The sequence below is a fragment of the Geotrypetes seraphini genome, chromosome 1 (genome assembly GCF_902459505.1).
Source record: "Geotrypetes seraphini chromosome 1, aGeoSer1.1, whole genome shotgun sequence".
In the NCBI taxonomy this organism is placed as follows: Eukaryota; Metazoa; Chordata; class Amphibia; order Gymnophiona; family Dermophiidae; genus Geotrypetes; species Geotrypetes seraphini.
The window spans coordinates 93,875,723-93,888,563 of record NC_047084.1 but is presented as its reverse complement, the minus strand read 5'-3'; the positions used below and the strand labels follow the sequence as shown (position 1 = coordinate 93,888,563).

Below are 12,841 nucleotides of genomic sequence, written 5' to 3'. Positions count from 1 at the left end.
TCTTTAATCACTCCTTTCCTGTCCCCATCGTCCAACGGCCCCACCTCCTCTCTTGCCGGTCGCTTCCCCTTTACGTAACTGAAGAATGCCTTGAAGTTTTTTGCCTCCCTGGCCAGCCCCTCTTCGTATACCCCTTTTGCTTTTCTAACCTCTCGGTGGCATTCCTTTTGGCTTTTCCTGTGTGCCTGGTGATTTTCCTCCATTGGGTCCTTTTTCCATCTCGTCGGCTTCTTAGAATGGAGAAGGGTGGAAATGACCACTTCTGAATATCCTTTCTGCTCTAGCACTTCAAATTCAAGAACCAAGCCATAAGCTCGAAGCGATCTGGATCCGCTATGCATACTAAACCCTGAGAAAGAAGGTCCGGAAGCACCGAAGACCGGGACCCAACTGAAGACACATCATATCTATGTACCATGGTCTGAGGGGCCAATATGGAGCCACTAGAATGACCTTTCCCGATCATCTAGTTAGTGATATTTCTGGATGATACTGTCAGAAAATGAAGGGTACAATTTAAATTACATGTTGATAACATTCAACCTAGGCACAGTGTATATCGAGAAGTTGTAAACACTGTCTAATATCTAAGTGTCATCTGGAACTGCTAAGCTGGATAAGAGGCTATGGTTTGATCCATGGCCCAATTTAAACTGGAGGCGCTAGAAAATAGTCATCAATGCCAGCTTAACCTCAGATTTTTAAATCAGCTATCTTCATCTAGAAGATATTGAAAAACCAATGCCTTGTTGTTCTAAATGATGCTACCTGAATCTTTTCATCTGCTAACCAGAATGTTCTGTCTTTCTCGGAGGAAATGGAAGAGAAGTAAGCTGACATTCACTTGTAATGGCGAAAGTTGACTACCGTAATTCTCTATATAAGGGTATATTACAGAAAGAGATTCGGCGTCTTCAACTTATTCAAAATACCGCTATTAAGGTTATTACAGGATCTAAAAAAATATGACCACATTACTCCGTTGTTGATAAAGGCACACTGGCTCCCTATTTCCCATAGAATAACATATAAACTATCCCTGATAATATTTAAAACGCTAAAACGAATGAACCAGCATTTATAGATAAATTGATTATCTCTCATGAGCCACCTAGGACACTTAGATTCTCAAACCAACATCTTCTTTTTATACCCTCATTGAAAATAATCGGCACTCGCCGTACAACAATATTTTCTGTGACAGCTCCCACAATCTGGAATTCTTTACCTCTACATATTAGATCAGAAACTAATTTAGAGAAATTCAAAGGCGCCTTAAAATGGTTTTTGTTCAAAGATGCTATGAACACTAGATACTCTTTCCTGTTTAAAGATGTCTACGGACGCCAGGTACCCTTTACGAATTTGCTACTCGCCCTTTATAGTCTCTTTTCTTTCTTTTAAAAGAAATACAGCGCCATAATATGTGTCTTCCCATTCCTTGTGTTTGTTCCTTATATGTTTTCTTCCATGACTTTATTGTAGTTCTTTACACCTTTACATTACATTAATGATTTCTATTCCACCGTTACCTTGCGGTTCAAGGCGGATTACAAAAAGGATCTATCTGGCCATTTCCAGAGGAATTATAGAATAGTTAGGGGGTAGTCAACTTGGTTCATAGAGATGAGGTGGTTCTTGTGGCGTTAGGTTGTTTTAGAGAGTGGGGAGGCGTTAGGATGGTTTTGATTGTTGGGTATCAGGGATTTTTTTAATAGTATGGTTTTTATTTCTTTTCTAAATGTTCTGTAGTCAGGGGTCGTTATCAGCAAAGTAGAGAGTTGGCGGTCTAATCTCGCTGCTTGTGTGGCCATGTACAATCAGTATGGTTTGTCCTTAGGTTGTAGATATCTGTGTTTTAAACTTTTGTACCCCTTATTTTTATAAAGATTGTACTCTCGCCTAGAATTTTGATAGGCGTGTAATCAAATTTTAAATAAACTATGAAACTATTTATCTGTGGGTTGGTTTACATCTCACCCAGTTTTTTGGCATAGCTTTTGGAGATTCAAATAGAGAAATGCTATTGGTCTTATATGTACTGGAACCTGACTTGGCCTAGATATTGAAACCTTTTTTCCCACCATAAAAATGACGGGCCTGATGTTCAAAAGCACTGTTTCATACAGCAGACACTAGAAGCGGGAATTAGTTTACAGCCCATAAAAGGCATGCCAACACTCTACAAGAGGTTTTTGTTACACTCTCACCTGAATCATGCTGCTGAAGAGTCTAATGTTTTCCCCATAATTTGCTCCCGTAAGGTGCTGTGCAACTTTCTGAGTCACCTGCTGAGTAACTCCTTGAGGGCCACCACTGTCCAAGTGGAGGAACAGATGGATATAAGACAAAAACCTATAAATCGCAAAACAAATGTATTAGCCCTATGATTTTTACTATAATTCAGGACACTTTACCTTTTTGTACATTATAAAATAATACAGTGGTGCCTCGCATAACGGCCGCCTCGCACAGCGAACGCTGCGCACAACGAACTTTATGTCTTGATTCGTACAACGGACTTCGTTTCACACAACGAAGTCGCCCGAGCTGCATCCTTCCGGGGTTCCTGCGGGGTTGGATCGCAGCGGGGTTGGTCGAGCCGCGAGGGTAGTCTCCTTCTCCTTACCTGCCCTGTCGCAGCACACAGCCGAACGGAAATCTTCCCGATGTCAGCGCTGACGTCGGAGGGAGGGCTTAAGCAAAGCCCTCCCTTCCTCCGACATCAGCGCTGACATCAGGAAGACTTCCGGTCGGCTGTGTGCGGCTGCGGCAGGGCAGGTAGGAAGAAGGCAATGGCGAACGAAAGAGGGGGGAGGGGGCGGTCCGCCCCGAAGAATGTGCACAGCTGGTCAGGTCCCCCGATCGACCGACAACAGGCCCGGCCGACAAACCTCCCTGCCCTGTAGCCGCGAATCTAAATTACCTCTTACAGCAGCTTCAATAATCCAGCTGCTGTAAGAAGGTAATTTAGATTCGCGGCTACAGGACAGGGAGATTTGTCCGACCGGGCCTGTTCTGTTGTCGGTCGGGTGCAAAAGCGCCACAAAGGTGGAGGCAGGGAGGGAGGAAAGGTGGAGTGGAGAAGAAAAGACGCTTAAGGGGGGAGAAGGCCGCTGAAAGCACATGTTGGAGCAGGGGATGAGAGGGAGGGAGAGAAGGGGAAATATTGGACAAGGGCAGAAGGGATGCTAAATCATAGGGTGACAGGCAGAGAGAACAACAGGAAAAAGAGTGGAAGCAATCTTGAACCCTGAGGGTGAGGGCAGAGAGAGGTGGTGAGATGATTGATCATGGGGAGAGGGACAAAAGGGAATAGAGATGGGATAGGAAGATAGTGGAAGTAAAAGGACAGGGAGATGTATGTTTTTAGATGTATCTAAATAAAAATAATAACAAAAAATTTATCTTTTTTTATGTCATCTTAGCATATTTTATGCTACAGAACGAATTATTTTTTTTAACATGTATTGTTATGGGAAAACGCGTTTCACATAACGAACTTTTCGCATAACAAACTTGCTCCTGGAACCAATTAAGTTCGTTGTGTGAGGCACCACTGTATAGCCATATCAACATCTGGCAGAGTGGTTTGACATGCAACAACATTCAATTTTCCCCAACAGCGGGAGTATAACTTTTACTTAAGTGTTTTTCAAAAATCACAGAAGCAGTACTTAGTAGGATGGCTTCTGCTTAAAAGACATCTTAATGTTATCCTGATATGTTTACTGGTGACGAGTCAAAACCGCATGAGACAATCACGCGCAGACAATGCTAAGCAATTGCGCAGGTCATCAGCGTGCTGGATTAAAACACTATTTTAAAGCACTCCGAGGGGGAATGGGGGACCCCCCACTTTATTTAGAAACTGTTGGCGCTCCCGTTGGGGGGGAACCCCCCATTACAAAGGAAACTGTAATTTTTCTCTAAAAAAGAGAGAAAAAGGCTGTTTCCTCTATAATGGGGGGGAACCCCCCAACACCCCCCCCCCCCACAATAGAAACGCCAACACTTCTAAGTAAAGTGGAGGGTTCCCCCAAACACACACCCTTGCAGGTCTTTAAAATCGTGTTTTAATCCAGCACGATGACTTCCTGCGCACGATTGTCTGCCCGGCACTATCCACACGCGATTGTCTCACGCAGTTTCATCTATGTACCTGTTTAAACATATAGTTTCTTATATTCCGTAATCTTCAGCGAGGAATCATTGTGGGTTGCAATAATATTGGGATCATGTTTTCCACCCTACATAAAAACACATCTTCCAGGACAAGTAAAACAATAATTATTCCCCCTCCTGCAGGATGCATGTCCCTGTTATACATCAAATATCCAACTTCTCATTCATAATCCTGTCCTGGATAACATCTACACTTCTCCCTCAATATTCGTGGGGGTTAGGGGCAGAGCCGGCCTGCAAATATTAAAAAACTGTGAATAATATTTGGGCCGGTTCTGACCCACCCCCTCCTTCCTCCGGAATCCTGGACCTTATCTTAAGCCCTCTAGGACTCCCCGGAACCACACCTGGTGGTCTAGTGGGCTTTCGGGGCAAGAGTGATCTTCCTACGCTCCTGCCTCGTGCAGATCACTCATAGGAAATGGCTGCCATGAGCTCCCGTTGTAGTCTCGAGAGACTATAGGAGCTCACAGCAGCCATTTCCAATGAGTGATCTGCACGGGGCAGCCATTTCCTATGAGTGATCTGCACGGGGCAGGAGCATAGGAAGATCGTTCTGGGGAGTCTCAGAAGGCTTAAAAATGGCCCAAAAAATTAAAATTGATTTTTTAAAAAAATTGCGAATAACCAAATCTACGGATAATGAAACTGCGGATTTAAAGGGAGAAGTGTACTTCATTCACTAAGGACCTTGAACTGATCAGCATTATCTGTAATAGCTCACTTCCAATACCCATCACTCTGAAACTCATCTTCTTACCCTCCTTTTACAAACAATCACACTCCACTTATTCAAAAGAATCAATAAAAATATGTAACAAAATCATACAGCTTAGCCCAATCATATCTCTGTAAACAAAATCCAAACTCTTCATCTCTCATGTGCACAAAACAGCATACAAACTGATGTATCTTTTGGCAAAACTACTATTTCTTTAAGGTTGACAGCATTTTCAAATGACAACATCAGTGGAAACCAGGTCAGAGTGTTCATCATCCTTGCCCCACCCCCCAAACAAAATCCAAAAGGCAAGAAAATAGTAAATAGAACAAAAGTGAAGTTACTTTATATGGCAGAGCAGGCTTATTCCTGGGTAAGCGTTGCACTTCAATTTTTGTGGGTATTATTGAAGACACTTTTGTACTCTGAGGCTTTCTTGGCTTGAAGTTTGGGATCAGTTATTTGTTGGCTGCTTTATACAAATGCATTTGATTTTGGCTGTAACCCCACTATGAGCAAGTATTTCAGATTAGAGTAAACATAAATGTACAGAAATAAAATCTTGAGTTTCTCTCCAATGCGCCTCTCTTGTCAGCATCAAGTGAAAAGAACACATTTTACTTAATGTGAAAAGCACACTTACTGTTCATTCTTCAAAAGATAATACTGGCAGGAATAAAAGAATGGCAATATCTTATCCAACACATGGACCGCTGCTCTTAGATGTCTTGACTGAATAAGTAAACCTAACAAAGGGATCCCTTCAGCACAAAACTTCTCAATGCTGTAGGAAAAACACATGGAAAAGAGAAGCAAGCCTAAGATAACAATTAAAACAATGTGGATAAAAGGTTTCATCCATTTGCTATGTCACTCTAATGCAATTATCAATATGGTTCATCTGATGTAGCAAATAATCCTCAAAGTTATGATGCGGTCTATGGAAAGTACTTCTCTAGATATAGCTAGGTAGATTTAATATGGTTATCCCCATTGAACTCTAAACAATATAATACAAGCAGTCCTCGTTTTACAACCATCCGACTTACATTGGACTCGTACTTACGAACAGGGGTTCTGTTTTATCTTTGGTGTTCCATCACACCCCTTTCCCTCCCTCCCTCCTGAGTCCCAATGTGCCTCCCTACCTGAGTCCCAACACGCAGTCATTTCTCTGCACAAAGCCGACATCAAAGGGAAGGCTTCCGGCTCAGCCGACGTGCGTAGGAGCCACCGCCCGCGGCTTTGTGCAGAGAAACGACTGCGGCAGGAAGGCGGAGGGATCCGTCAAGAAGGTAAACACCCGCTAGAGGGAGGCACATACTTGAGACACAGAATGGAGGGAGAGAGAGGGGCACATTGGGACTCGGGAGGGGGCATGAACTTGGGACACAGAATGAAGGGAAGGAAGCATGAGTCATATGATGGAAGAATGGAGGGAGTGAGGGAAAGAGATGCTGAGGTGAGGGAGGGAATAGAAAGGGAGAATTGGGTGTCAGAGAGGGAAAGAGAGATGGTGCACATAGGGAAATGAAGAAAGAGGAGAATGGCATAGGGAGGGATAGAGAATTATTGGACATGGTAGTAGGCGAGGACTGAGGTAGAGATGCATGGGGAAGAGAGAGATGAGAGGGAGTAATGTTGGATGTGGTAGGGGAGAGGGAACAGTGGAATGATGGAAAAGGATGCAAGAGGGGCCTCAAAGAGGTGGAAATACTAGGATCTGAGTTACATACAAATTCAACTTAAGAACGGTTTAAAAAATGGAACCCGTTCTAAACCCGGGGATTGCCTGTATATGCAGACCATAAATGATGTATTGGTACTGATAAAACTAAGTTAGTTAGGAACCACTACACAATTGGTTTGAAAGCCAATGGTTTATGCAGCCCACACCAAGTCACCATGTACTTATTCCTCAAGTACTCAAGGAGTACAGAAAATGAACAGCAGAATATACACTAAGGAGAAATTTCTGCTGCCATTTGATTTTTTTCAGAAAACTGTTATCTTTTTCTTGTTTCTAGAATAGAGGAATGGCAGAAGAGCCCAACGTGGTACACCAATTAGGCCAAAAAACATTTGTGTATAAAGGGAGGGTCCTCATTCTTCACAACTCTAAGGGCTAGATTCACTAACCTCCGATTCCGTGTCCAATCCATTCCCAATTGCATGCAGGCCGACAAATTCACAAAAGGTCTGCATGCAAATGGGGACGATTGTTAACATGCCCCCTACCCATGGCCAGGTTCGCTAGAGAGCGATCCTGGAGCATGCGCAGACCCTGACAGTAGTGACAGGAGAAGCAGCCACCTGTCACTGCTGTCAGAGCTTCTGACGGCTTTTTTAATTTTAATCAGGCAGATAGTTTGCATGTATTACACATGCAAAATAATTGCTTGGTTAAAATTAAAAAAGCCTCCCTCCCGAAGTGCCTCCTCCCTCCCCAAACCCCCTAAAAAAAATGCCCCCCCCATGCCTATGCCCCACAAAAGGCAGAAAGGATGACAACTATCTCCTGCCACGCAAACGACTGCAACCGCCCCAATACACCCCGACCGGCCCACTCCTGGTCGGGCCTGGCCCGACCCAGCCCAACACTTTCCCTGTACCTAAAACTTGAGAGCAGGAGGGGTGTTCAGTCCCTCCTGCTCCTTTGGCCTCCCTCCAGCGCTGTCTTCCGGAGCAGGAGGAACCACAAAGTCCTCCTGCTCCTTCGTCTCCTCCTGCTCCTGGATGACACACCGCGAATTTGGGCCTTAGGCCCCACCCCGGTGCACCATGTGATGCACGGGGAGGAGCCTAAGGCTCTGATTGGCTCAGGCACCTCAGACTCCTCCTCCCTTGGGAGGAGCCTGTGGCGCCTGAGCCAATCAGGGACTTCCTTAGGGCTGAGCCTAAGGAAGTCCCTGAATGGTCAAAGTAATAGCCAATCAGGGACTTCTTTAGGCTCAGCCCTAAGGAAGTCCCTGATTGGCTCAGGCGTCACAGGCCCCTCCCAAGGGAGAAGGAGTCTGAGGCGCCTGAGCCAATCAGGGCCTTAGCTCCTCCCTGTGCATCACATTCACGGTGCGTCATCCAAGAGCAGGAGGAAACGAAGGAGCAGGAGGACTTTGCGGTTCCTCCTGCTCAGGAAGACAGCGCTGGAGGGAAGCCTAAGGAGCAGGATGGACTGAGCACCCCTCCTGCTCCCAACTTTTAAGTACAGAGGAAGTGTTGGGCCGGTTTGGGCCAGGCCCAACCAGGGGTGGGCCAGTCCGGTCAGGGGTGCGGTGGGCCGATCGGGGGGGGGGGGGGGTAAGTCACATGCCATATTCACGTGGGTGGGGAGGGTAGCATCAGGTGGTGGCAGGAGGAAGTGGACATCCCTCCTGCTATTTGTGGGTGGCCAGGGGATCACGTTTGTCGGGATGGGGGCCCTCGGCCATTTCTTTACATGCCTGCCTGTCTTTTCATTTCTTTTTTTTAATGAGGCAGATATTTTGCATGTGTAACACACGCAAAATATCTGTGCCATTAAAAAAAATGAATAAAAAAAGACAGGCAGGCTTGTCAAAAAACCTGCAGACTCAGTTACCGACAGGTCTGCAGAAGTCAGGTTTGCCAATAGTAAAACCCGACTCAAAATAGCCAAGCAATTGTTAGTGAATCAATCGCTTGGCTATTTTGCAAGGGGTTTTACTAATTTGCATGGGAAGATCAGGATCAGATCGCTATAGGCTTGCTTTTAGATTTCTTGAGATGTTCACTAATTAAAAGTTTTATGTTTTGGGGTTTCTTTGTTGTTGTTGTTGTTGTTTTGGGGGTTTTGTTTTGTTTTACCTGTGACCTACTGTTGTGATTGCCAGTGCAAGGTAACAGCCAATAGGGACTCCTGCTTTAACAGACTTCAACAGAGGATGAAAAGAGGGTGAGTCAGCCATGTCGGGTACAGAGCTGGAGTGAGAAACCGCAGACCAACACTCTTGGATACACTGATCATTTTTGTGCAGTTTCAGGCTTAGAACTAAGTCCCAGGCCCACTGATTAAAGGAGGTTTCTGGTATCTGTCCCAACCGAACAACACTTGCCAAGTAAGAAACCTAAAATAATTTGCCATAAGAGAATAACAAGTGAATCAAACTGAACAGTTAAGAAAAATGACAAACATCAAGAACAAATGCTACTGTTTCTATATCATAATCTTGTGGGTGCACCTAGAAATATTTTATAAAAGGCAAAGTAGATTCAGTGCTTAGAAGGTAGCTACTCTTCAAAGGTAATTAATTATTGTACGGTTACTAGTTACATCTCATTTATGAAAGTAGTTGATTACTGATTGCAGTTACCTGCTTAAAGTAACTAATTGCTTTTCCTTTACCAATACCATTTCCAAGAACACTTATGGTAAAAGCCTTATGGTACCTCTCTTATACACAACCCCAATGTGAATACTGCATAATTTCTTTTTTTGTTTTAAATTCTTTATTCATTTTTGCATATTACAACAAGTGTATTAGATAAAATCATATTAACTTATAAATACACACTTGATTAAACTCTCATATAACACGTTAAATACAACATTTCATTACATATTTGTATTCTATAATATCTGAATATTATGTAATACACCTAATATCTAAACAATTATTATTAAATAGAAAACCCTCCCATCCCATCCCCTCCCGTTACAGAATTACATACAAATACAGTGAGACTATTTATATATTCATATACATTATGAGATAAATATAATAATACCCACCCTTTTCCCCTCCTATCAAATATCTTACTTTGGGAAAATGTTATCATTCATTACAAAAGTCTGTTAATGGTCTCCAAATCTTCTGAAATTTACCAAAATATCCTTTTTGTGTTGCTATTGTACGTTCCATTTTATATATATATATAGATACTGCATAATTTCAAGGAGGCTAGACCAATTCATGCCAACTACATCCTCTGTTATATTATGTCATGTTGTGCTAATTACTTTTCAAAAATAATTACAGTTATAGAAATTGTGAATAAGTAGTTAACTACTTGATTACTTTCTTGCAGTAATCAATAAACTACAGTAATTATTACTGGTTAGATGTCTATATGTCTTTTTTTATATATATAATCATTTTTATTAGAAAGGGTTCAACAGGGTAACAGGAACAACACAGAAACCAAAAACTCAAATACAAAGAAGCATTGTATAAACAAGAAAATCACACTAGAGCAGGCTCCAAGAACTAAACTCAACAGCACACAAATGCTCTTGCAGAAAATGTATACCCACTTCGACACAGGTATAAATTATGTGTGGCAGTAAATTTATAAGACGATTACAGAGTCCTAAAAGGTGTCTATTTTAGGCCTTCTTTGTAAAGGCAAAAGGATCCACTAAAATGCATCAGAAAGCCTAACATCTAAAGCAAACAAATGCCCACTCACAAAATTTACACCTGCTAATTACATTGAAAAGACTCAAAACAAAGACTCAAAGATGCTGAGCTGGAGCTATCTATCCTCAATCATCTAGCTCACTGAGCTATATGGACCCCTGCTATATATCTCTCATTCTAATAAACATTGTTCTTGTTCAACACAAGTGAGTACACTCAAAATAACTAAATAGAGGTTGAAAGTAGAATACCTGCTTGATGCTTTCTGATATTAATCCACCATATGGCTTTTCAGTGATGTATTTCTGATATGCTTCTAGAACCATTAGAGCAACTTCAGTATGTAGGGATGGGTCAAGATGGTATATGTTCTTTTTGTGAAAGGAAGAGAAAGAAATATTGCATATGTCGTTCCTTTCCATGCAAAATCATACATGAAACACTGAAACACCAGTTCTTTTAAATTACTGTCAAAGTATTTGCGTTAAGAAAGCAGGATTTTTAATTTCAAACAAAAGCAAGGAGAAATTAGTTCTTACCTGCTAATTTTCTTTCATTTAGTCCCTCCAGTCCAGCACAGATGGATGGGTTTATGCTCCTATGCCAGCAGGTGGAGACTGAAAACATACTGAATTCTAACAGTACTATGGGGCTATGTTGTCCCTCATAGAATCAGTCTGACAAATAGTCAAGCAGGAACAATACAAATATCCCAGCTGGAAGAACAGGAATTCCAAACTAAATTTTTGTTGTTGTTTCTAAAGTAAAACACAACTGTTGGAGAAGGATTGGAACAGGCAACCAAAACTGTCCCCACAGTTCGCCAGCTACATCAAACAAACCAGATGCTGCTACTCCACAATAACTATTTACTCTCCCCAGAAAAAGAAAAAAAAGGCAAAAAGAACAAAAATCAACAGATCGCATTCCCGAGAAAGAAAAACGACTCTTCGCATCAACATTGGGTTGGTTCTGTGCCAGTCTGGAGGGACTAAAAGAAAGAAAATTAGTAGGAAAGACCTAATTTCTCCTACTTTAATGTCCCTCCAGATGGATGGGACATACCAAAGCAGTACCCATCACGGGTGGGACCCCTGACGGGCCGCCACAAGAATGTGCTCACCAAGAACAGCATCCCAACATGCCTGAACATCCACCCAAGTAGTGACACACAAAAGAATCGAGCTCCCACTTAAACCAGGGGAAGGACTCAAACACCATCATTGTGCAGGTTGAGAAGAGGAGCACCCCAAAAGGACTGCATATGCTGGAACTGACCCTGGGAAGAAGAACCCATAGCAGACACTCTGACAGGCTGATACCGATCAAACTCACAAAGACAACCACAGCCCAGACCTCCTCTAGCAGACTGACGAGATCTGTCCTCCGGTTACCGAGGAACTTTGGAATCTCCTAAACTTTGAACCAGTTTGTGTCCAATTCCTCTCCAAAGAGAAAGAAACCCTTAAAGGGAAACTTAATAAGCTTGGATTTGGAGGCCACATCCGCCGACCAACCATGGAGCCATAAAGTATGTCTAGTAGCCACCCCTATGGCCATAGACTTAGACAAAGCACACAACAAATCCTACATGGCGTCAGAAAGATACAAAGAACAAAGTTCAATTTTAGCCACTTCCTGATCCTCCAGAGACCAGTCATTAGCTTCCCTATCCAACACATGCTCAGCCCACTGGAAATAGGATCTGGCTACCAGACCACCACAAATCACCGCCTGGCTTGCCAGAGCTATCACATCAAAACTCTGCTTGAGAAGAGACTCCATATCCCTGTCCTGGGGATCCCTCAGAGCTGAACCCTCCTCCACAGCAACTGTATGCCTCTTAGTGATGGCCGAAACCACTGCATCCACAACCGGGGCAGAGACGGCAGTGGGGCAGAGACTGGGACAGAGACGGGACGTGGGACATGGACTGGGGCAGAGAAGGGACGTGGACCGCACCAGCCAAAAAGGGGTGTCCAGGGTCTTCAACTGAGTGTGCATGATATCCTGGAGATCCTGATGCATTGGCATTCCGAATCCCTCTGAGAAGAGGATCCACCACATGGGGAGCCTCTTTGGAGTCATCCTCAAAATGCAACATGGAGGACACCTGAAGAATGAGATCCTGCAGCTCTTCCCGGCACACCACTGAAGTATATTCCCCTTTGGGCAGCTCCAACACCCAGTCACCCACATCATCACACCCCCCCCCCCCCGAGGGTCCTGTAGTTCCTCTAAAATACCCAGGTCATCGTCTAGTGACAAATCACCATCCAGGAAATCCATGTCCTCCAATTAGAGATGCTGACACTTAGGCAGAGGAAGGGCTGGCATGGAAGAAAACGACACCCCTACCCCTACCCCGGATGAAGCTGAGACCACTGGGGGGGGGGGGTTTCAAGGGATCACCAGCCGAGTGCAGGCAGTACGCCTTGTCCATAGCCAGCACAAAATCTGGGGAGCCCCCTCCCCCAGTGGGATGGAAGCAAGCCCAACCACAGAGGAAGAGGCCTGCTGGACCTGTTCATGCCTTTCTAATCTAGGCAGGAGCTCAGCT

General features: G+C 43.7%; 1 protein-coding gene across 2 annotated transcripts in view; it reads right to left on the bottom strand.

The window, feature by feature from the left end:
- The window catches only part of EPG5 (ectopic P-granules autophagy protein 5 homolog), a 244,378-nt gene that overhangs the window by 155,174 nt on the left and 76,363 nt on the right, over positions 1 to 12,841 (bottom strand). For both annotated transcript variants that reach the window (XM_033935200.1, XM_033935191.1), the window contains exons 15-18: positions 10,533 to 10,652; positions 8,729 to 8,988; positions 5,550 to 5,690; positions 2,211 to 2,355 (exon numbers count right to left, since the gene is read on the bottom strand). In XM_033935200.1, the coding sequence (XP_033791091.1) occupies positions 2,211 to 2,355; positions 5,550 to 5,690; positions 8,729 to 8,988; positions 10,533 to 10,652 (666 nt within the window). The remainder of the gene's footprint in view (positions 1 to 2,210; positions 2,356 to 5,549; positions 5,691 to 8,728; positions 8,989 to 10,532; positions 10,653 to 12,841) is intronic.